Source organism: Mobula birostris, chromosome 6 (assembly GCF_030028105.1).
Source record: "Mobula birostris isolate sMobBir1 chromosome 6, sMobBir1.hap1, whole genome shotgun sequence".
NCBI classification, from domain to species: domain Eukaryota; kingdom Metazoa; phylum Chordata; class Chondrichthyes; order Myliobatiformes; family Myliobatidae; genus Mobula; species Mobula birostris.
This window is the reverse complement of record NC_092375.1, coordinates 96,070,406-96,093,514: the sequence shown is the minus strand read 5'-3', so window position 1 is coordinate 96,093,514 and position 23,109 is coordinate 96,070,406. Positions and strand designations below refer to the sequence as shown.

The 23,109-nt window shown below is 43.6% G+C and overlaps 1 protein-coding gene across 1 annotated transcript in view; it reads left to right on the top strand.

The window, feature by feature from the left end:
• Positions 1-23,109, top strand: part of phldb2b (pleckstrin homology-like domain, family B, member 2b) — a 324,137-nt gene that overhangs the window by 235,722 nt on the left and 65,306 nt on the right. The window contains exon 16 of the mRNA XM_072259726.1: positions 7,670-7,775. Coding sequence (XP_072115827.1) covers positions 7,670-7,775 — 106 coding nt within the window. The remainder of the gene's footprint in view (positions 1-7,669; positions 7,776-23,109) is intronic.

Here is a 23,109-nt window from a genome sequence, read left to right as displayed (position 1 = left end):
CATTATCACCACCCCTCAGAGATTGTCTTTCTGGCGTCAGTGGTCGCTTATGCAGAACTTGTGATAGCACGAGCTGCTCCCGTGGCTTCATACAACCCTTATCAGGGGCTAAGCAGGTGCTAGACCTTGCCCAAGGGTGACCTGCAGGCTGGCGGAGGGAAGGAGCACCTTATACCTGCTTTGGTAGAGACGTATCTCCACGCCATCAGCCCAGTTACATTACAGCAGAAGGTATAGGAGCCCATCGAGCCTGCTCCGCCCTTCAATCATAGCTGATTATTTTTTCAACCCCATTCTCCCACTATCCTCTCATAACACTCGCCCCTTTACTGATCAGGAGCTCATTAATCCCTGCCTTAACTACACCCAGCAACTTGGCCTCCACAGTCCTGTGTGGCAACCAATTCCCCATCCTCTCACTGAAAAAAATTCTTCCTCATCTCAGTCCTAAAGTGATGTACTTTTAGCTGTGCACTTGGACACAAGATTCTCCTAATAACAAAAGCATCCTCTCCACGTCCTCAATATCCAGGCCTTTCAGTATCTGGTAGGTTTCAAAGAGCCTTGCCCCCCTCCCACCCCACATCCTTCTATACTCCATCATGTACAATCCCAGAGATATCCAACGTTCTTCATACATTAAACCTTTCAATTCTGGGTTCATTCTTGGTGAAAAACTTCTGGACCCACTGTCATGAACCCCGTGATGGGAATAAAGAACCAACAGAGATGGAGAACACTTTGGAGTCCAGTATTGCTATAAACTAATAATATTTATTAGTAACTACGCAATACAGTAATATAAATGTAGATAAATCAAACAGGTTAGCAATGATTTTATATATATATATAAATATAAGTATATCAGTGAGTGTGGAAATATATATATGAAAAACCGAGCTTCTTTAAGTCTAGGGGTAAAAAGATACAGTCTTACGATGATGAGTAAAGTTCAGTTCAGTTCAGTTCATGGTATTGAGTTGAGTAGTGATGGAGAGAGAGAGAGGGAGAGATTTGGGTCTTCAGGTGAGCTGACACCGTCGATCTTCTTGTTGTCCTTCAAACTCCTTTAGAAGTCACCGACTGTGACTTTAACAAAGGGGACGGGTTTTCTGTGGTGGAGCTATCCCCCTGGCGAGGGTAGACACATGGACAACTCCCCATCAGTCAACCCCTTTCCTCTTCCCACTGCAAGAGTGACGGATCGATCCGCCTGATCAATCCTCCAAAACCCACTTTTTCTGCGGGCACAACAATGCTGATTCAGTGTCCAAACATGTGTCTGATGTCTATCATCTGACGTTCTATTTTATCTTCCTGTGCTGAGCATCAATTGTCACTCAAATAATCCCTCCTTCCTCTCTCTGTGAAGAAATGCAAGCAGGCAATAATCCTTGAAGAAAGTGTCAACAACTTGCCGAAAATCATAAAAACGAGTGTCCATTAAATAACACTGCCTTCGTTCACCACAGCAACTTACGAGCTGCTCGGTGCTGTCTCCAACTCCAACTCAGTAGGAATCCAAAGTTACTTCCAGTGCCTTAAAGTGACAGTCCAATCGTTAGTCTTCGTCTTTCTCTCTCTCTCTCTCTCTTTTACGAAAAACCTGCTGGTGTTAAATAACTCGCTCTCTCTCTTTTCAAAAGCACAGTTCATAGGGGTACTTCAGGATCCGGTCACACTCCCCTTCCTCAGAGAGAAAAAAAATGACGAAGATGATTTTTTTTGTCTAAATGTAAATTACAGAGTTTGAAACAATGCAGGTAACATCATCAGATGACAGAGCAAAAATGTGTACAATTTCCAACTTAATATCTGGAGAACTAATTAGCTATAATATTGTCAGTATCTTTCACGTTTGATTTTTAAGTCACATTCTTGCAATATCAGACTCCAATTTAACAACCTTCTATTCTTATCCTTCATCTTAGTTAGAAACATCAATGGATTATATCCCATGTAAACCACAAGTGGTCTCTGGGCAACAGAAAGATTATGAGGCCTCTGCACACAGACCTCAAAATGTTGTAAGGCCAGAATGAGTGCTCGTAATTCCTTTTCAACAGTTGTATAATTTTTCTAGTGTACATTAAAGTTCTTTGAGAAATAAGCTACTGGATGTTCAATGTGATTCAGTCCTTCCTGTAACAGTACAGTCCCAGCAGCTTCGTCATTAACGCCTGTTGCTATCGAGAATATTTTTCAAAAATCAGGTGCTTTGAGCACAGGATGATAACACAGGTTGGTTTCCAGACATTCAAATGCCTCCTGGCAAAGGTCATTCTATACAAATCTTTTACTCTTCCCCAGGAGTTTTGTTAGGGGGAAAGCGATGTCTGCAAAGTTCTTACATAACTTACAGTAATATCTAACCATTCCTAAAAACCTTCTTAAAGCTTCCTTGCCGGTTGGAACAGGAACTTCAGCAATAGCTTGAACCTTGGCCTGTGCAGAAGCCAGGTGGCCCCTGGCCTACTACGTAGCCAAGATAAATAACAGTAGCATGACCAAACTTACTTTTAGCAAGGTTCACAGTAAGATTGGCCTTGGAAAGTCTGTCAAACCATTTTTCTACAGCTGCAATCTGCTCTTCTCACGTGTCATTCCAGACCACTAAATCATTGATATAAGCCCCTGTGTTTCCTAAACCTCCAATCACAGAATTGATCGTTCTTTGAAATGTCTCTGGAGCATTTTTCATCCCGAAGGGTAAAACAGTATACTCATACAGTCTGGATGGTGTCACAAATGCTGATATCTCTTTAGCCCTCTCTGTTAAAGGAACACCCCAGTATCCTTTTAACAAGTCAATCATTATAAGGTATTTCGCCTTCCCCACTCTATCAATACAGTCATTCACTCTCTTTCCTTGTTCTTTCTTGTTTCTAATTTCTTCTTCAACCATTTTACTTTCCTCAAAGTTCACTCTGTGAAGATGCCGTTTCATAGGCTGGGCTGCATTCATAATGACATGATGCACTGCACCTATGCACCATTTCAAAAGGCCAATTAGTCCTTTCACTTGTTTTCGCTGTGTAGGATCCAACTGATGGACCTTATCAGTAATATTTTTCAAAACAATGGAATTCTGACATTTTAGTGAGACTAGATTTAGTGGGTAAACATGTTTTTCCACTCCATTATCAGATTCCACGACTCCATTTTGTTCCATAACAATTCTCCCAGCGGCAATTCTAGCAAACAAGTGTCCTATTTTGATTCGACCATTTTGTAAACTTTCCTTTGCAAGGACACAAAGCTTATTAAATCCCTTCCAGAGTTCTCTAAGTAGGGTCAAAGGTCCTTTTGGCCTGTAACTGAATACTTTCCAACAAACTACACTTCACTGCTTCTGAATCAAACCTCCAACAATAAATAAGAGGAGGGGAACCCCCTCATCTCAATTTTCCTCATTTCTCACACAATATGCTTTAATCATGGTCTTAAGAGTTGAGTTGATCCGTTCCAAGGCTCCCTTGGAACCTGTGTGATATGTAGATGACACCATGTGCTTAGCTTCTAATTCTCTAACTATCCCCTGGAATGTTCTCGAAGTAAAGTTACTGCCCTGGTCAAATTGAATTTCTTTGGGTAGACCTACCAGTGTGAAAAACTTACTGAATGCTGTTACCACAGTCTTTGCCTCGGTATTTTCAAAAGACATTGCTTCAGGGGACCTAGACACAGCACACACGATTGTTAACACATACTGATAACCAGCTGCAATCTTTTGCAATGGGCCTAACTAAAAGCGGATATTGGTTTAAGTAATGTTACCTGAATATCCTGATTAGATTTCCCCTCAACTTGACAGGTATGGTCAGTCCTGTAAAAATTCACAACATCCTTCCTTAACCTAGGCCAGTAAAATTCCTTCATAATCCTATTCACTGTCTTTCTCACTCCATGCAGTCCACCTAAAGGCATACTATGAGCCATGTTTAAAATTTCAGTCCTATAAACTTTCAAAACCACCACGTGACTTGCAGGCACTGTAGCTTGTCTCCACCTCCTCATCAACACCCCATCCCACTGACTCTCTCTGAACCTCCTCTCCTGTGAGAGCTATCACCCTTAAAGCCACCATTTCAGAATCTCGCTTCTGTTCCTCTATAAATTCCTTCCTCAATAGAGAGAAACCTTTCTCATACACCTTACTCTTATCAGCTGTACTACCCTCTAAGTCCTGCTGAAACCTGGAAGGTAGAAAAGTCTGACACGTCATCCTAATTTAAACCTCTGGTTTTGCTGTCATAGGCCTCAACAGCTGCTTTGCTCATCAGCTGAACAGCCATATCAACCTTACCTTGGAGAGGTGTCAACATGCCTCCATTGTTTACTAAACTCATCACCATCATCAGGCTTATGAGAATCATGTATACATTATGGAAGAGACCAAACAATCCGTTTATCAAATTCCTCCAACTTATTTCCATAACCTTACACTGAATAACAGCATGATCTTGCAGGTGCTTACTTCCAAATGTTCAAACAAAATTCAATAGAGTATCACATCCTTTCTCAGCAGGCCTTTGTCCTGCAAGCAGGGTCAAAGGTCGCACAACCATCCAAACTTCTCCAGCACTTTATCCAAAAGTCCAGGAACAGCACTTCTCCCACTACTTTCATTAACACTGACCTCACCCAATTTCCATCTCTTCACCAACTTTTAAAACACAGTCTAACACAGTCTCACATTCCACTGGTACCAAGGTTAACCCCTTGTTCACTGAACCAAGATCATCTGACACACAAAAACTGCATTCCTTTTCAACCAAGCCAGGCACCTCAGACTTCAATTGAGCCTCAACACGAGCTTCAGAATCCTGTGAACTCACAGGTACTTCAACAACCTGAACACATTCAATCGGAACAGCTGCCTCTGCTGGGCTGTCACCACTTGTCCCAGTTTCAAATTCAAGGTCATCCCGAACCTCCCAGCTATTCTCTGGCAAACTCCTTTCTGGAGTAAACTCAACCTCGTGGGTTAAAACTTCTTTGTCTGCTTTCTTTTCAAACCCCTGCAGGGTAGCGGCATCCTCTGCATCTGGGCATGCCCTGACCTCATCAGGAACACAACTTTTAGATTCATCACACAAAACAAGCCCTTCCAAGCTGTAAAAATCATCAGGGTCCGACACTAAACCTCTTTGCTGCAACCTCTGCCTTTCTACCATGTGATCCTCACGTTGCCATTTCTGCCTTTCAAGCTGCTTCAACAGCCTCGAGCTGTTTTAATTTCAATTGCAATTTCAACTGAACCTCAGCCTCAGTAGGTTTTCTTCCCACAAACAGCTCTAACGCCTCCCGACCAATTTGTTCATATCGCGGATGCAGGCCTCAATTTTGTCACAAACCCCGTAACAAGAATAAAGAACCAGCAGAGATGGAAAACACTTTGGAGTCCAGTATTGCTATAAACTAATAATATTTATTAGTAACTACACAATACAGTAATATAAATGTAGATAAATCAAACAGGTTAGCAATGATTGTATATATATATATATATAAAAGTAAGTATATCAGTAAGTGTGGAAATCTATGTATGAAAAACTAAGCTTCTTTAAGTCTAGGGGTAAAAATATACAGTCTTACGATGATGAGTAAAGTTCAGTTCAGTTTAGTTCGTGGTATTTAGCTGAGTAGTGATGGAGAGAGAGGGAGGGAGAGATTTGAGTCTTCAGGTGAGCTGACACCGTCGATCTTCTCGTTGTCCTTCGAAATCCATTGAAAGTCACTGACTGTGACATTAAAAAAGGGGACTGCTTTTCTGTGGTGGAGCTATCTCCCAGGCGAGGGTGGACACATGGACAACTCCCCACCAGTCAACCCTTTTCCTCTTTCCACTGCAAGAACGACGGATCAATCCGCTTGATCGATCCTCCAAAACCCACTTTTTCTGTGGGCACCACAATGCTCATTCAGTGTCCAGAACATGTGTCTGATGTCTATCATCTGACCTCCTACTTTATCTTCTTGTGCTGAGCATCAACTGTCACTCAAATAACTCTTCCTTCCTCTCTCGGTGAAGAAATGCAAGCAGGCAAAAATCCTTGAAGAAAGTGTCAACAACCTGCCGTAAATCATAACATCGAGTGTCCATTAAATAACACCGCCTTCGGTCACCATCGCATCTTATGAGCTGCTTGGTGCTGTCTCCAACTCCAACTCAGTAAAAATCCAAAGTTACTTCCAGTGCCTTAAAGTGACAGTCCAACCGTTAGTCTTCGTCTCTGTCTCTCCTTTACAAACAAACTGTTGGTGTTAAATAACTCTCTCTCTGTTTTCTAAAGCACAGTTCATAGGGGTACTTCAGGATCCCGTCACACCACTCCAAGGCCAATATATTCTCCTCAGATATGGGGCCCAAAATTGCTCACAATATTTTCCATTGTGGTTTGACCAACACTGATAAACTCTCAGCAGTTTATCCTTGCTTTCATATTTTATTCCTCATGGACTGAGCCTGGTGACTGAGGGAACATAATTTCAGAGTAATGTTCTAGCAGGTACATCTCTGATAGGAAAGTCACCAAGTCTGCAATTTGAGCAGGTCTCTGCTCACCCATGATGAGTTGGAGGGTTAGTGTATTGTATTGTTAGTAGATTGTTGTGTATGCAATGTGCACTCTCCTCTTGTAGACGGTTCCCTTTATTTACCTCTCTATGTATGGGCTTGCTTTGCCTGGATAAAGCAGGCTGAGGAGATGATAGGGGAGATGGTCAAAACTCTTGTATTAAAAACAAGAGGACACAAGTTTTAGGTGAGAGGAGAAGCTTTACGGGGGATCTGAGGGGTAAGTGTTTGCACTGCGTAGTTGATTTTGGAGCCTGCTGCTGGTAGAATCAAGTACAATCATTATATTTAACAGGCATATAGACAGGCATATAAACATGGAATGTATAGAGGAATGCAGTACTAATGCCGGGCAATAGGATAGTGTAGATGGGCAGAAAGGTTAGCATAGACCCATTGGGCCATAGGGCCTGTTTCAGTGCTGCACAATTCTGTGGCACGTCCATAAATTCCACTCCATCTAATCCCATTGAAGAGAGTAGGGTGGTAACAGTTCTGGTGGGAGAGTGATTATAGATACCAATGACGAGACATTACTTCAGTGAAACCTGCTGACGAGTGAGGAGAGGGTGATAACAGTTCTGGTGGGAGAGTGATTATAGATGCCAATGACGAGACATTACTTCAGTGAGACCTGCTGACGAGTGAGGAGAGGGTGATGATTGTTCTGGTGGGAGAGTGATTATAGATGTCAATGACGAGACATTACTTCAGTGAAACCTGCTGACGAGTGAAGAGAGGATGATGATTGTTCTGGTGGGAGAGTGATTATAGATACCAATGACGAGACATTACTTCAGTGAGACCTGCTAACAAGTGAAGAGAGGGTGATGATTGTTCTGGTGGGAGAGTGATTACAGATGTCAATGACGAGACATTACTTCAGTGAGACCTGCTGACGAGTGAGGAGAGGGTGATGATTGTTCTGGTGGGAGAGTGATTATAGATGTCAATGACAAGACATTACTTCAGTGAAACCTGCTGACGAGTGAGGAGAGGGTGATGATTGTTCTGGTGGGAGAGTGATTATAGATGTCAATGACGAGACATTACTTCAGTGAGAACATGTATTTCCTTTTCTATCTACAGAGTCACTTAACTCTGGTGCAAAGCAACAGCTGTGGCAATATTCCCCCTCACAACACCACAGCAAGTGTGAAGGAGATGGACATTAGGAGGCTTCAAGGTCACAAAGGTATTTATAATTTGCCCAATTATCTATAAGGTTCTCAGTGCACATAATGTAATGTGTGGTAACATTGTGGAGTGTTAAATGTTGATAATATTCTGGCGTGTGCAAGATGTTAATGTGATATTTGCAATATTGGGTGTATGTGCATGTTGGGACTGTCTTATCAATGCTTTTGTCTTTTCATTCTGGTTTGGGTAGACTGCCAGGAACCCTTCAGCTGAGTAGTTTACCTTCTACTCCTTACATACTGTCAAATCACACCTCTGCTTTCACCTCTTTTCTACTCGCAGATCTCTCTCGGTTGCTGGGCATTGCTGAGGTAGTCAATCTGGGCTGTGTGCTTCTTGACTTCTCCAACAGTGCTTTGAGTATCTCTGGCTACAGTTCAAATATTCAGCTACTGCTCTTTATTCTGATTGTCCATCAGTGAGAGTGAGTGATTAACTCCAGTCCCAGCTCCTCATTGGACATCTGTCCGTGATCTCAAAGTCCTTAAATATTTCACCTTTCACTCTTAACCCATGACCTCCAGTTCTAATCTCGCCCAGCCTCAGTGGAAAAAACCTTTCTGAATTTACCATATTTATACCCCCCATAATTTTGTTCACCTCAGTTAAATCCCCCCTCAGTCTTTTATGCACCAGGGAATCAGTTCCTAACTTATTGAACCTTCCCTGATAATTAAGGTCCTTAAGATCTGGCAACATCCCTGTAAATCTTCTCTGCACTCTTTCAATCTTATTGATATCTTTCCCGTAGGTAGGCGACCAGAACTGCACACAATGCTTCAAATTAGGACACAACAATGTCTCACAACATAACATCCTAACCCCAGTACTCTGTACTTTGATTTCTGGAAGCCAATGTACCAAAGGCTGTCTTTATGACCCTATCTAATTGTGATGACATTTTCAAGGAATTATTCACCTGTATTCCCAGATCCCTGTTGTACCACACTCCTCAGTGGCCGACCACTGGTAAAGCAGGCAAGTGGCATGCTTGTTTTCATTAGTCAGGGCATTGAATTCCAGAGCTAGGAAGCTATATTACAGTTTTATAAAACTCTGGTTAGGCCACATTTAGAGTATTGCATTCAATGCTGGACTCCAGCTTACAAGAAGTATATAGAGGCTTTGGAGAGGGTGCTGAGGAGGTTTATAAGGTGCAGCCTGATCTGGAGAACGTGTACGATGGGGAGAGGTTGAACAAGCTGGGGCTGTTTCCTCTAGACCCAGTGGAACCTGGGGTGAGATTTGATAAAGTCGTGCCAGGCCTAAGTAGATAGCACGTACCTTTTCCCAGGACAGAAATGTCTATTACTAGGAGGCATGCACTTAAGATGAAAGGAAGATAGTAGAAAGATTTTTTAGCTGGTGAGTAGTGGGGATGGAGAATGCACTTCCAGGGCCGGGCAGAGAAGTGGATAGTAGAGCAGCAATCGAGAGGCTCTGAGGTAGGCACATAAGTATGCAGAAGAGGGAGGGGAATACACTATGTTCAGGGAGATATTTGTTTAAATTGGTTTAATTAATTTGGCATATCACGGCTGAAGAGCCTGTCCTATGCTATACTCTTACCTCTCAGCTTCTTTGACTCCAGAAAACAGCCCCAGCCTGTCTAATCTCTGGTCACAACCTGGTAATGTTACAGCTATATAGGACGCCGGTCAGACCCCACTTGGAGTACTGTGGTCAGTTCTGGTCGCCTCACTATAGGAAGGATGTGAAACCATAGAAAGGGTGCAGAGGAGATTTACAAGGATGTTGCCTGGATTGGGGAGCATGCCTTATGAGAATAGGTTGAGTGAACTCGGCCTTTTCTCCTTGGAGTGACGGAGGATGAGAGGTGATCTGATAGAGGTGTACAAGATAATGAGAGGCATTGATCATGTGGATAGTCAGAGGCTTTTTCCCAGAGCTGAAATAGCTAACACGACCGGGCACAGTTTTAAGATGCTTGGAAGTAGGTACAGAGGAGATGTCAGGGGTAAGTTTTTTACGCAGAGAGTGGTGAGTGCGTGGAATAGGCTGCCGGCGACAGTGGTGGAGGCAGAAACGATAGGGTCTTTTAGGAGGCTCCTGGATGGATACATGGAGCTTAGAAAAGTAGAGGGCTATTAGTAAGCCTAGGTAGTTCTAAGGTAAGGACTTGCTTGAAGAGCCTGTATTCTGCTGTAGGTTTTCTATGTTTCTAAGCCATTTAGTAACTAGAGCATCCCTGTGAATCTTTTGCTTTATCATGTGCTTCCAATAATGTGGTGTCCACTACTGCAAATAATATTCCAACTGTAAAATGACATCCCAACTCTTATACTCAGAGCCTTGGCCAATGAGGGTAACTAGACCAAATGCGTCTTCGCTACTCTGTCAACACCTGTTCCCTTTTTCAGGAAACTACATCCCTGTACCCCTAGGTCCTTTTATTCTGCAATAATTCCCAGGACCCTACCGTTCACTGTAAATCCTGCCTTGGTTTTGTGCTAGTTTTCACCAGCCATTCATTGGCCCACTTCTCCAGTTGATCTAAATCCTGTTGTTAACTTAAACAGCCTGTAATATTCTAATATTGATAACGTGGTGCATACAATATTGGTAAGGTGTTCATAACATTGGTAACACCGGGTGTAGTACGCTGCATGTAAAATCAGTAAGCTGGTGATATGTTTGATATTGGGAGCATGACTGTTTTGTCAGGAATGTCAGGAATGGAGTGTTGCACTTTGTGAAAATGTCCGGAATGTTGTTAAATGCAAGAGATTTTTTTGATAATGGAGACCTTGAGCAACACACACAAGATGGTGGAGGAACGGAACTCAGCAAGTCAGGCAGCATCTATGGAGGGGAGCGATGAAGGGTCTCAGCCCGAAACATTGACTATGTATTCCCCTCCATAGATGCTGCCTGATTTGCCGAGATCTCTCTCCATTTAGTGTGGTTTGCAAAGGAATGTTGTTGTTGAAGTATAGTGCCAGAAACTTCCGTTGTGCTGTGTGTAATGTCAGGAATGTTGTGTTCTGTATAAAGCTGGAGTACTGTGCTATGCATAATGCTGGGCAGGTTGTGCAGTATGTAACACTTGAACATTGTGCTCAGCATTATTGCTGGGTGCTTTGTACATTGTGCAATGCGTAGTGCTTGGGATGTTTATGATGTGTAATGGCTATGTTTGTGTACAATAGAGACAGCATGGGTAGTGCCCAATAACAACAATGTTGCACGCTCTTTGATGACACCCATGTGTAATCGTTTCACTGTAAGTGGTGTTAATATAGAACAGTACAGCCCTGTATGGGTTCTTTGGCCCACGATGTTATGTCAATCTATATAAACCTGCTTCATGATCAATTGAACCCTTCCCTCCCACACAGCCCTTATTCCTCCATTTTTCTTACATCCATGTTCCTATTTTATCAACCTATCAGCCTCTACCACCACCCCAGACAGTGAGTTCCAGACATCCACCATTTTGTGTGTAAAAAAAACCCTACCTCTGATATCTCCCCGGCGTGATCTTGGACATGCCTTAAACAGATGCCAAGATGTTGGCTGTTCACTATATGTATGCCTTTCGTAATCTTACACACATTAATTAAGTTGCCTCTCTTCCTCTGTCTCTCCCTAGATCGCCCCACCTTTCCTCATAAGACATGCTGTTGAATCCAGATAGCATTCTGGTGAATCTTGTCTGCACCCTTGCTAAAGTTTACACATCCTTCCTATAATGAGATGACCAAAACTGAGCACACTACTCCAAGTGTGGTCTAACCAGAGTTAAACAGAGCTACAACATTACCTCATGGCTCTTGAACTGCATCTCCTGACTAATGAAAGCCATACTATTTATTAACCACCCTATTAACTTATGCAGAATCTTTGAGGAATCAGTGCATCTGGACCTCAGGTTCCTGGGTCCTCCACACTGCTAAGAATCTTACCATTAACCTTGTTTTCCACCAACAAATTTGATATTCTAAAACGTATCATCTCACACTTTTCTGGATTGAAATCTGCCATTCCTGCACCCAATCTGAATCCAGTAACCTACAACAGACTTATACACTATCCAAAGCATCTCCAAATTTCATGTCATCTGCAAACTTGCTAACCCACCCCTCCACTTTTGTATCCTTCGTTTATGAAAATAACAAAGCAGGGGTCCCCTCAGCACACTACTAGTCACCAACTTCGCCGGGAGGAATACACTCTATCTACTTCCTGCCTTATGTGGACAAGCTTAATCTGAATCTCTGCAGCTAAGTTTCCATGAATCCCAGGCCTCATGAATGTGGCTGAGAAATATGTTGAGAAACTTGTAACATGAGAAACGTGGGCTATTCTGCTCCCTGTGCAATAAGGATGAAATTGCAAGGTATGTAATATGCCAGCCTTTGTGCAGGGTGTAGTATTGCTGCTCCTTGGAAGGTCTGTGTTCAGTATACAACGCAGGTCCTTGTGTGACATCACTTGTATATTTTACCCACATAATACATGACTGGTTATATGACTGGTGGTACTGATCTCTGTGAATGACTTGACTGATCTTTCAGTTATATCACTTGTCCCTTTGCTGTTAAAATTTCTAACCATTGCATATTATGTAGCATTGAGCTCGGCGTAATATTATCATGTGTAGCATAATACTTCAGTTTACGCCTGCTCTTTACTCTGTTCCTGGTTCAGGAACAGTCATTACCCCTCAACCATCAGGCTCTTGAACCAGAGTGGTAACTTCACTCATCCCATCACTGAACTTTCTCACAACCTATGGGCTAATTTTCTAGAAGGTTTCATCTTGTGTTCTTGATCTTTATTGTTCATTTATTATTATTGTTAGTATTGTTGCCATTTTGTTTTCTTTCTTTTTGTAATTGCACAGTTTGATGTTTTTGCACTGTGGTTGTCTGTCCCGTTAGTGCGGTCTTTTACTGATTCTGTTAGGGTTATTGGATTTATTGAGTATACCCACAAGAAAATGAATCTCAAGGTTGTACTGTATATGGTAACATATATGTACTTTGATAATGAATTTACTTCGAACTTTGAACTAGCGTCATGAAGTCATACAGCACAGAAACAAGCCATTCAGCCCATCTGGTCCGTGCTGAGTTTGCCTGTGTTTGGCCCATATCCCTCTATATCTTTCTTATCCATGTACTTGTCCAAATGCCAGTTAAATGTTGTTATTGCACCTGCCACAACCACTTTCTCGAGTAGCTCGTTCCACATACCCACCACCCTCTGTGTCCCTTGGGTTCCTTTTAATTATTTCCCCTCTCTTAAATAGTCGTAGTCATAGTCATAGTCATACTTTATTGATCCCGGGGGAAATTGGTTTTCGTTACAGTTGCACCATGAATAATAATTAGTAATAGAACCATAAATAGTTAAATAATAATATGTAAGTTATGCCGGTAAATTATGAAGTAAGTCCAGGACCAGCCTATTGGCTCAGGGTGTCTGACCCTCCAAGGGAGGAGTTGTAAAGTTTGATGGCCACAGGCAGGAATGACTTCCTATGACGCTCAGTGCTGCATCTCGGAGGAATGAGTCTCTGGCTGAATGTACTCCTGTGCCCACCCAGTACATTATGTAGTGGATGGGAGACATTGACCAAGATGGCATGCAACTTAGACAGCAACCTCTTTTCAGACACCACTGTGAGAGAGTCCAGTTCCATCCCTACAACATCACTGGCCTTACGAATGAGTTTGTTGATTCTGTTGGTGTCTGCTATCCTCAGCCTGCTGCCCCAGCACACAACAGCAAACATGATAGCACTGGCCACCACAGACTCGTAGAACATCCTTAGCATCGTCCAGCATATGTTAAAAGACCTCAGTCTCTTCAGGAAATAGAGACGGCTCTGACCCTTCTTGTAGACAGTCTCAGTGTTCTTAGACCAGCCCAGTTTATTGTCAATTCGTATCCCCAGGTATTTGTCCACACTGACCCCCTGGATGGAAACAGGGGTCACCGATACCTTAGCTCTCCTCAGGTCTACCACCAGCTCCTTAGTCTTTTTCACGTTAAGCTGCAGATAATTCTGCTCACACCATGTGACAAAGTTACCTACCATAGCCCTGTACTCAGCCTCATCTCCCTTGCTGATGCATCCAACTATGGCAGAGTCATCCCAAAACTTCTGAAGATGACAAGACTGTGCAGTAGTTGAAGTCCAAGGTGTAAATGGTGAAGAGAAAGGGAGACAAGACAGTCCCCTGTGGAGCCCCAGTGCTGCTGATCACTCTGTCGGACACACAGTGTTGCAAGCACACGTACTATGGTCTGCCAGTCAGGTAATCAAGTCAGGCAATTAAATGACTGTTCTCTAGCTTTTAATTCCTTTCCTTGGCAAAAAAAAAGCTATTTACATTCATCCACTTATGTACATCTCTGTATAATCACCCCTCAGTCTCCTGTGATCTGTGGAATAAAGTCTCATCTTGGCCAACCTATAAGACCATAATTTTTGGAATAAAGTCTCATCCTGGCCAACCTATAAGACCATAATTTTTGGAATAAAGTCTCATCCTGGCCAACCTACAAGACCATAAGATACAGGAGCAGAATTAGGCCATTTGACCCATCGAGTCTGCTTCACCATTCAGTCGGCTGATCCTTTTTTCCCCCCTAACCTCTCCGTATAACTCAGGCCCTCAAGTCCTGGCAATATCTGTGTGAATCTCCCTTGCACCCATTTGTTGTCTGATATATTTCCTAGAGCAGGCCGATTGGTACTGTGTACAAAACTCCAAATGTGTTCTCACCAGCATCTTGTCCAACTGCAATGTAATATCACAACTTTGAGACTCTGTGTCATGACTGATGAGGACAGCTAGTGTGCCACATACCACCCTGTATACCTATACTCCTGCAATTTCCTTCCCTGTCCCTTTAAAAGTTCAAAGTAAATTTTATTATCAAATATACCATATACAGCCTGAGACTGATTTTCTTGTGGGAGTAACTGTAACAGAATTAATGAAAGACCACCAAACTAGGGCATTCAACCAGAGTGTGGAAGACAACAAACTGTGCAAATGTAAAAAAAAGAAACAATAATATAAATAAATAAGCAATAAATGTCAAGAACAATAGATGAAGTGTCCTTGAAAGTGAGTCAGTCCATTGGGAGCATTTCAATGATAGAGCAAGTGAAGTTGAGTGAAGTTATCCCATTTGGTTCAAGATGGTTGAGGGGTAATAATTGTTCCTGAATTTGGGGATGCAAGTCCTGAGGTTCTTGTACCTTCTTCCTGATGACAGTGTGAGAAGAGAGCTTGTCCTGGGTGGTGGGGGTGTCTGCTGATAGAAACATAGAAAATAGGTGCAGGAGTAGGCCATTCAGCCCTTCGAGCCTGCACCGCCATTCAGTATGATCATGGCTGATCATCCAACTCAGAACCCTGTACCTGCCTTCTCTCCATACCCCCTGATCCCTTTAGCCACAAGGGCCAAATCTATAGGAACAGATGATGGATGCTGCTTTCCTTTCCAGCGACAGTACTTCATATCAATATGCTCCGTGTGGAGGCGGGCTTTACCCATGATGCACTGGGCCATATCCAATACATTTTGTAGGATTTTCCATTCAAGGGCACTGGTGCTTCTGTTACCAGACTGTGATATGGCCAGTCTTTATACTTTCCACTACACATCTATAAAGTTTCTCAGACATGCTAAATCTTCGCAAACTCCAAAGGAAGTAGAGGCATTGCTGTGCTTTCTTTGTGATTGCACTCATCTTCTGGGCCCAGGACAGGTCCTCCGAAATAATAATACAAAGGAATTTAAAGTTGCTGACCCTCTCCACCTCTGATCCTCTGAAAAGGACTGGCTCACAGACCTCTGGTTTCCTTCTCCTGAATGTGGGGAAATGTGGGAAACTAGGAGTAGCTTGAATGGGTATCTTGGGCCAGTTGAGCCCCAGGGCTTGTTCCATTCTCTGTGACTCCATGGGTAGTGATAATCAAGCTGGTGTTCTTGATGGAGGGTGACAGGAAGTCTGTGAACACAGTTAATATTGCACATTTATCAAGCCTGTAGGCTGTTGTTGGAATTAGCAGATATGCTGCAGTGTGATGCCTGATAGCCTGAATGTATGTTTCCTCAGCAGACAGGAGGCGGTCTTTTGGTCCATCACCTGTTAGAGCAATCCCAGCAATCTTTTCTCCACCCCCTGTTCTCACATCCCTATCAATTGCGTCCAGATCCTTCCACTTGTCTACACACTAGAGACGATTTACAGTGGTCTGTTAACTTCCTGACCTGCGTGCCTTTGGGACATGGGAGGTGGTTCACCCAGGACTGAACACGATCACAGGCAGAATGTGCAGACAGGACCCGAGTCAGGATCAAACCTCGGTCTCTAGAGCTGTAAGCAGCAGCTCTACCTGCTGTACCACTATGAGCTTTTAATCCTGTCATTCAGTTCCTTCTCAGCTAGGTCCTGTCCCAGCTCTGAGGACATGCAATCTCCACACAGAGCACCAAACCATGGTTTATTACTCGAAATGTGTTTTTATGTCTGGGATGCAGAGCTGGTTTATTCTTGGGCACTGCCTCATGTAGCCACGGAATTCCACCCAAACAATCTTCATTTGCCTGCTTTAATGTTTGCATGAAATGTAATTGAAAGTTCTGAGAAGCTTGTGATGCCCTAGACTGTTTCCTTGGCTGCCAGAGCATCAGTCTGTAACTTCTGCCAGTGGCACCCCATGACCTTGCCTTTGCATCTTCACATGACTAATTTGTTCAGGTTTAAGTTCTACGATGTTTACCTGGTGTGTTACACACCCTGCCTGGTTCTGCCGGTGTTACGAACCCTGGGCCATTTTTGTGCCTTTGTTGAAATCTTCCTCTGCATGTTGCCCGTGTTCAGCATTGAGCCATGTCAGCCCACAGCTCACTGCCGCATTCTCCTGATGCTCACTGAAGGCACCAGCTAACCATCTGGCATTTCTCTTGTCTGCAGGGAGATCCAAGAAAGGTATGGATTGCAATCTACCTGGTGTCTACAGGATGCTGAGTCTGCATCTTCTAGAGTGTTTTCTTGCCCTGCTGATCAGAAAAGATGCAGTAGAGTTTGAATCTCCTTCAGGAGTCCCCTTGTAGAGGCAGAGTGGGTTAAAAAGAGAAGTGCAGGACAAACCCAGCCAGTTCAACAGTATCTATGCAGAGAGAAATCAATCCAAGCAACCTTACTGGAAGGCGTCAAAGCTACAGCAGGATATAGATAAGTTACCTATCTGGGCAAGTGTCGGGTGTTGTACTTTAGGAGGTCAAATATGAGGGGAAGGTACACAGTTAATGGCAGGGCCCTTAATAGCATCGATATGCAGAGAGATCTTGCTGAAAATAAGAGGGTAGTAAAGATAGTGTTTTGGCTTCATTGAGTATAAGAGTCAGAAGTCATGTCCATAAGACTATGAGATATAGGAGCAGAATTAGGCCATTTGGCCCATCAAGTCTGCTCCGCCATTTCATCATTGCTGATCCCATTTTCCCTCTCAGCCCCCATCTCCTGCCTTCTCCCCATATTCCTTCCCACCCTGACCAATCCAGAATCTTTCAGACTCTGCTTTAAATACTCATGAAGACTTGGCTTCCACAGCTGCCTGTGGCAAAGAATTCCTCAGATTCACCACCCTCAGGATAAAGAAATTCCTCCTTATCTCCATTCTAAAAGGACACTCCTCTATTCTGAGGCTGTGTCCTCTGGTCTTAGACTCTCCCACCACAGGAAACATCCTCCCCACATACACTCTATCAAAGCCTTTCACCTTTCAATAGGGTTCAATAAAGTCACCCCTCATTCTTCTAAAGTCAGTGAATGCAGACCCAGAGCCATCAAATGCTCCTTATGTGACAAGTCGTTCAATCCTGGAATCATTTTTGTGAACTTCCTTTGAACCCTCTCCAGTTCCAGCACAGGCTTTCTAAGATAGTGGCTCAGACCAGCTCACAATAATCCAAGTGAGGCCTCACCAGTGCTTTACAAAGTTTCAATAGTACATCCTTGCTTTTATATTCTAGTCCTCTTGAAATGAATGCTAACATTGTATTTGCCTTCCGCACCAGACTCAACCCGTGAATTGACCATCAGGAAATCCTGGACAAAGACTCCCAAGTCCCAGATCAGATTTTTCTATTTTCTCTCCATTTAGAATATTGACAATCCTTTCATTCTTTCTACCGAAGTACATGACCATATGACCATACACTTCCCCACTCTGTATTTCATCTGCCATTTCTTTGCCCATTTTCCTAATCAAAGTCCTTCTGTAGCCTCTCTACTTCCTCAAAACTGCCTGCCTCGCCACCTATCTTCACATCATCTGAAACGAGAAAACCTGTAGATGCTGGAAATCCGAACAACACACACAAAATGCTGGAGGAACTCAGAAGGCCAAGCAGCATCTATGGGAAGGAGTGCAGTCGACGTTTCGGGCCAAAACCCTTCAGCAGTCCTTTCGAAGGACCAACCTGATTTTTCCAATCTGTCTGCATTTTGAAGTCCTCCATGACTATTGTAACATTGCCCTTTTGGCAAACATTTTCTATCTCTCACTGTAATTTGTAGATCACATCCTTACCACTGTATGGGGGTCTATAAGCAGCACCCAGCAGGGTCTTTTTACCCTTGCAGTTCCTTAGCTCTAATCACAATGATTCAATACCTTCCGACCCTATATCACCTCTTTCAAGTATATAAAGAGTAAAAGACAGGTGAGAGTAGATATAGGACCGATAGAAAATGATGCTGGAGAAATTGTAATGGGAGATAAGGAGATGGCAAAGGAACTGAATGAGTATTTTGCATCATTCTTCACTGAGGAAGACATCAGCAGTATACCGGACACTCAAGTGTCACGGACCCTGTGACGGGGATAAAGAACCAGCAGAGATGGAAAACACTTTGGAGTCTCTTATTGCTAACAACTAATAATATTTATTAGTAACTACGCAATACAGTAATATAAATGTAGATAAATCAAACAGGTTAGCAATGATTATATATAAAAGTAAGTGTGGAATATATATGTATGAAAAACAAGCTTCTTTAAGTCTAGGGGTAAAAAGATAGAGTCTTACCATGTTGAGTAAAGTTCAGTTCAGTTCAGTTCGTGGTATTTGGTTGAGTGGTGATGGAGAGAGAGAGAGAGAGAGAGAGAGAGAGAGTGAGTTGAGTCTTCAGGTGAGCTGATGCCGTCGATCTTCTCGTCGTCCTTCGAAATCCTTTACAAGTCACCGACTGTGACTTTAACCAGGGGGACCGGTCTTCTGTGGTGGAGCTGTCACCCAAGCGAGGGTGGACACATAGACAACTCCCCACCAGTCAACCCCTTCTCCTCAAACTGGAATAGCAAGTTGGATTGATCCGCCTGATCGATCCTCCAAAACCCACTTTCTCTGAAGGCACAACAATGCTCATTCAGTGTCCAGATCACGTGTCTGAGGTCTGTATCATCTCACCTCCCATTTATTTCACCAGGCTGAGCATCACCTGTCATTCAAAGAGTCCCTCCCTCCTTTGTCTGTAAAGGAGTGCACAAGCAGGCAACTGTCCTTGAAGTAATATCAACAACCAGCCTTTGGTCACCATAGCAACCTTCGGTGCTGTCTCCAACTCCAAACTCAGTAAAAATCCAAAGTTACTTCCAATGCCTTAAAGTGACAGTCCACTGTTAATCTTTGTCTCTCTCTCTCTCTCTCTCTCTCTCTCTCTCTCTTTTCCAAAAGCAACATATCGGTGGTAAATACCTCTGTCTCTCTCTCCTTTCCAAACAAACCATCAATGATAAATGTCTCTCTCCAAACAGTTAATAGGGGTACTCCAGGATCCCCTCACACAAGGGTGGCAGGGAAGAGAAGTGTGCGCAGTCACAATTACGACAGAGAAAGTACTCAGGAAGCTGAATAGTCTAAGGGTAGATAAATCTCCCGGACCAGATGGAATGCACCCTCGTGTTCTGAAGGAAGTAGCTGTGGAGATTGCGGAGGCATTAGCGATGATCTTTCAAAAGTCGATAGATTCTGGCATGGTTCCAGAGGACTGGAAGATTGCAAATGTCACTCCGCTATTTAAGGAGGGGGCAAGGAAGCAAAAAGGAAATTATAGACCTGTTAGCTTGACATCGGTGGTTAGGAAGTTGTTGGAGCCGATTGTCAAGGATGAGGTTACAGAGTACCTGGAGGCATATGACAAGATAGGCAGAACTCAGCATGGATTCCTTAAAGGAAAATCCTGCCTGACAAACCTATTGCAATTTTTTGAGGAAGTTACCAGTAGGCTGGACAAGGGAGATGCAGTGGATGTTGTATATTTGGATGTTCAGAAGGCCTTTGACAAGGTGCCACACAAGAGACTACTTAACAAGATAAGAGCCCATGGAATACGGGAAAGTTACATACGTGGATAGAGCGTTGGTTGATTGGCAGGAAACAGAGAGTGGGAATAAAGGGATCCTATTCTGATTGGCTGCCGGTTACCAGTGGTGTTCCACAGGGGTCCGTGTTGGGGCCGCTTCTTTTTACATTGTACATCAACGATTTGGATTATGGAATAGATGGCTTTGTGGCTAAGTTTGCTGATGATACGAAGATAGGTGGAGGGGCCGGTAGTGCTGAGGAAACGGAGAGTCTGCAGAGAGACTTGGATAGATTGGAAGAATGGACAGAGAAGTGGCAAATGAAGTACAATTTTGGAAAGTGTATGGTTATGCACTTTGGCAGAAGTAATAAACTGGCAGACTATTATTTAAATGGGGAAAGAATTCAAAGTTCTGAGATGCAAAGGGACTTGGGAGTCCTCGTACAGGATTCCCTTAAAGTTAACCTCCAGGTTGAGTCGGTAGTGAAGAAGGCGAATGCAATGTTGGCATTCATTTCTAGAGGAATAGAGTATAGGAGCAGGGATGTGATGTTGAGGCTCTATAAGGCGCTGGTGAGACCTCACTTGGAGTACAGTGGGCAGTTTTGGTCTCCTTATTTAAGAAGGGATGTGCTGACGTTGGAGAGGGTACAGAGAAGATTCACTAGAACGATTCCAGGAATGAGAGGGTTAACATATGAGGAACGTTTGTCCGCTCTTGGACTGTACCCCTTGGAGTTTAGAAGAATGAGGGGCGACCTTATAGAAACATTTCGAATGTTGAAAGGCATGGACAGAGTGGATGTGGCAAAGTTGTTTCCCATGATGGGGGAGTCTAGTACGAGAGGGCATGACTTAAGGATTGAAGGGTGTCCATTCAGAACAGAAATGTGAAGAAATTTTTTTAGTCAGAGGGTGGTGAATCTATGGAATTTGTTGCCATGGGCAACAGTGGAGGCTAAGTCATTGGGTGTATTTAAGGTAGAGATTGATAGGTATCTGAGTAGCCAGGGCATCAAAGGTTATGGTGAGAAGGCGGGGCAGTGGGACTAAATAGGAGAAAAAGGATCAGCTCATGATAAAATGGCGGAGCAGACTCGATGGGCCAAATGGCTGACTTCTGCTCCTTTGTCTTATGGTCTTTCTAATGATTTTATTTCATTTTTGACCAACAGAGCATGTCAACTTACCTGTCATTTCAACACAATGTGTATCCTTGGACACTGAGTTCCAGCTATAACCTCCTTTTAGCCATGATTCAATGATGCCTACAACATCATACCTGCCAATCTGCAACTGTGCTGCAAGTTCATCTCCCTATTCCATAGACTGTGTGCATTCAAATACAACACCTTCAGTCCTGTGTTCACCCTTTTTGATTTGGCCCTATCAACAGCCTCTCCTCAATACACATTGCCTCTGTTGGTAAAGTCTTACCAAAATCTGTCTCTACAACCTCTGCACTAACTGTTCTGGCACTCTGGTTCCCATTCCCCTGCAACTCTAGTTTAAACCCCTCTGTGCAGCACTAACAAACCTTCCTGCTAGAATGTTGGTCCCCCTCCAGTTCAGGTGCAAACCGTCCATTCTGTACAGGTCCCACCTTCCCTGGAAGAGATCCCAATGATCCAAAAACCTTATGCCCTCTCTCCTACATCGACTCCTTAGCTACGTATTAAACTGCATAATCTTCCTAGTTCTGGCCTCACTAGCACGTGGCAAGGGCAGCAATCCTTGATCACAACCCTGGAGGTCCTGCCCTTTAACTTAGCACCCAACTCCCTGAACTTTGTGTGCAGAACCTCATCATTCATCCCACCCATGTCATTGGTACCTACATGGACCATGACTTCTGGCTGTTCACCCTGTCACTTAAGAATGCTGAGGACTCGATCCGAGATAACCCGGACCCTGGCACCTGGGAGACAACATACTATCCGGGAATCTTGTTCTTGCCCACAGAACCTCCTGTCTGTTCCCCTAACTAATGAATCCCTTATCACCACAGCGTACCTCTTCTCCTCCACCCCCTCTGAGTCACAGAGGCAGACTCGGTGCCAGAGACCCGACCACTGTGACTTTCCTCTGTTGGGTCATCCCCCACTTCCGCCCTCCCGACAGTATCCAAAGTAATATACCTGTTGTTGAGGGGCTGGCCACAGGGGTACTCTCCACTGGCTCCTTAACCTTATTCCCCTTCCTGACTGTCACCCAGTTTCCTGTGTCCTGCATCTTGGGTGTAACTACCTCTCTGTATGTCCTATCTATCACCTCTTCAGCCTCCCGAGTGATCCGGTTCATCCAGTTCCCGATCCAACTCCTTTACGCGGATTGTACACATCCCCAAGAGGAGCATTCAGCGATCCATCCTGGCACCTCTACTCTCTTAACTGAGCAGATGTCAAGAAGAGAATGGAAAAAAAACTGAGCTTTGCTTTTTCTGATGAAGCTTCTCTTTGTGGAAGCCTCAAAGAGCTAAAAGTCACATTGCACGTGTGTATGAAACTCCTGTTAGACGGCAGCTGGAGTTTTTCAATTTTGTATGACTGTAATTCTCATTGCCCCGTTTCAGGAAGGATTGCAGTATCTGGAGAGAGCTGCAGAAAAGGTTTACCAGGATGCTGCCCAGATTAAAGGGTATGAGAAGTCGGAAAAACCTGGGCTGCTTTCTCTGGAGCAAGCAGACACTATAGTGGTGTTGTAGGGCAGTTAGATAGACACGTGAATGTGCAGACACTGGCATGGTGTTGTAGGGCCGTTAGATAGACACACGGATGTGCAGTGAATGGAGGGATATGGATTGTGTGCAGACAGAAGGTTTTGTTTAATTTGGCATTTAGTTTGGTTATTGTGGTCAAGAGGGTCTGTTCTGTGCTATGTTCTTCAGTAACTGGCGTTACAGGAGTGTTTACAATTTTCAAAGTGGAACTAGGGAGAGGAGGCAGAATTAAACAGACGTAGATTG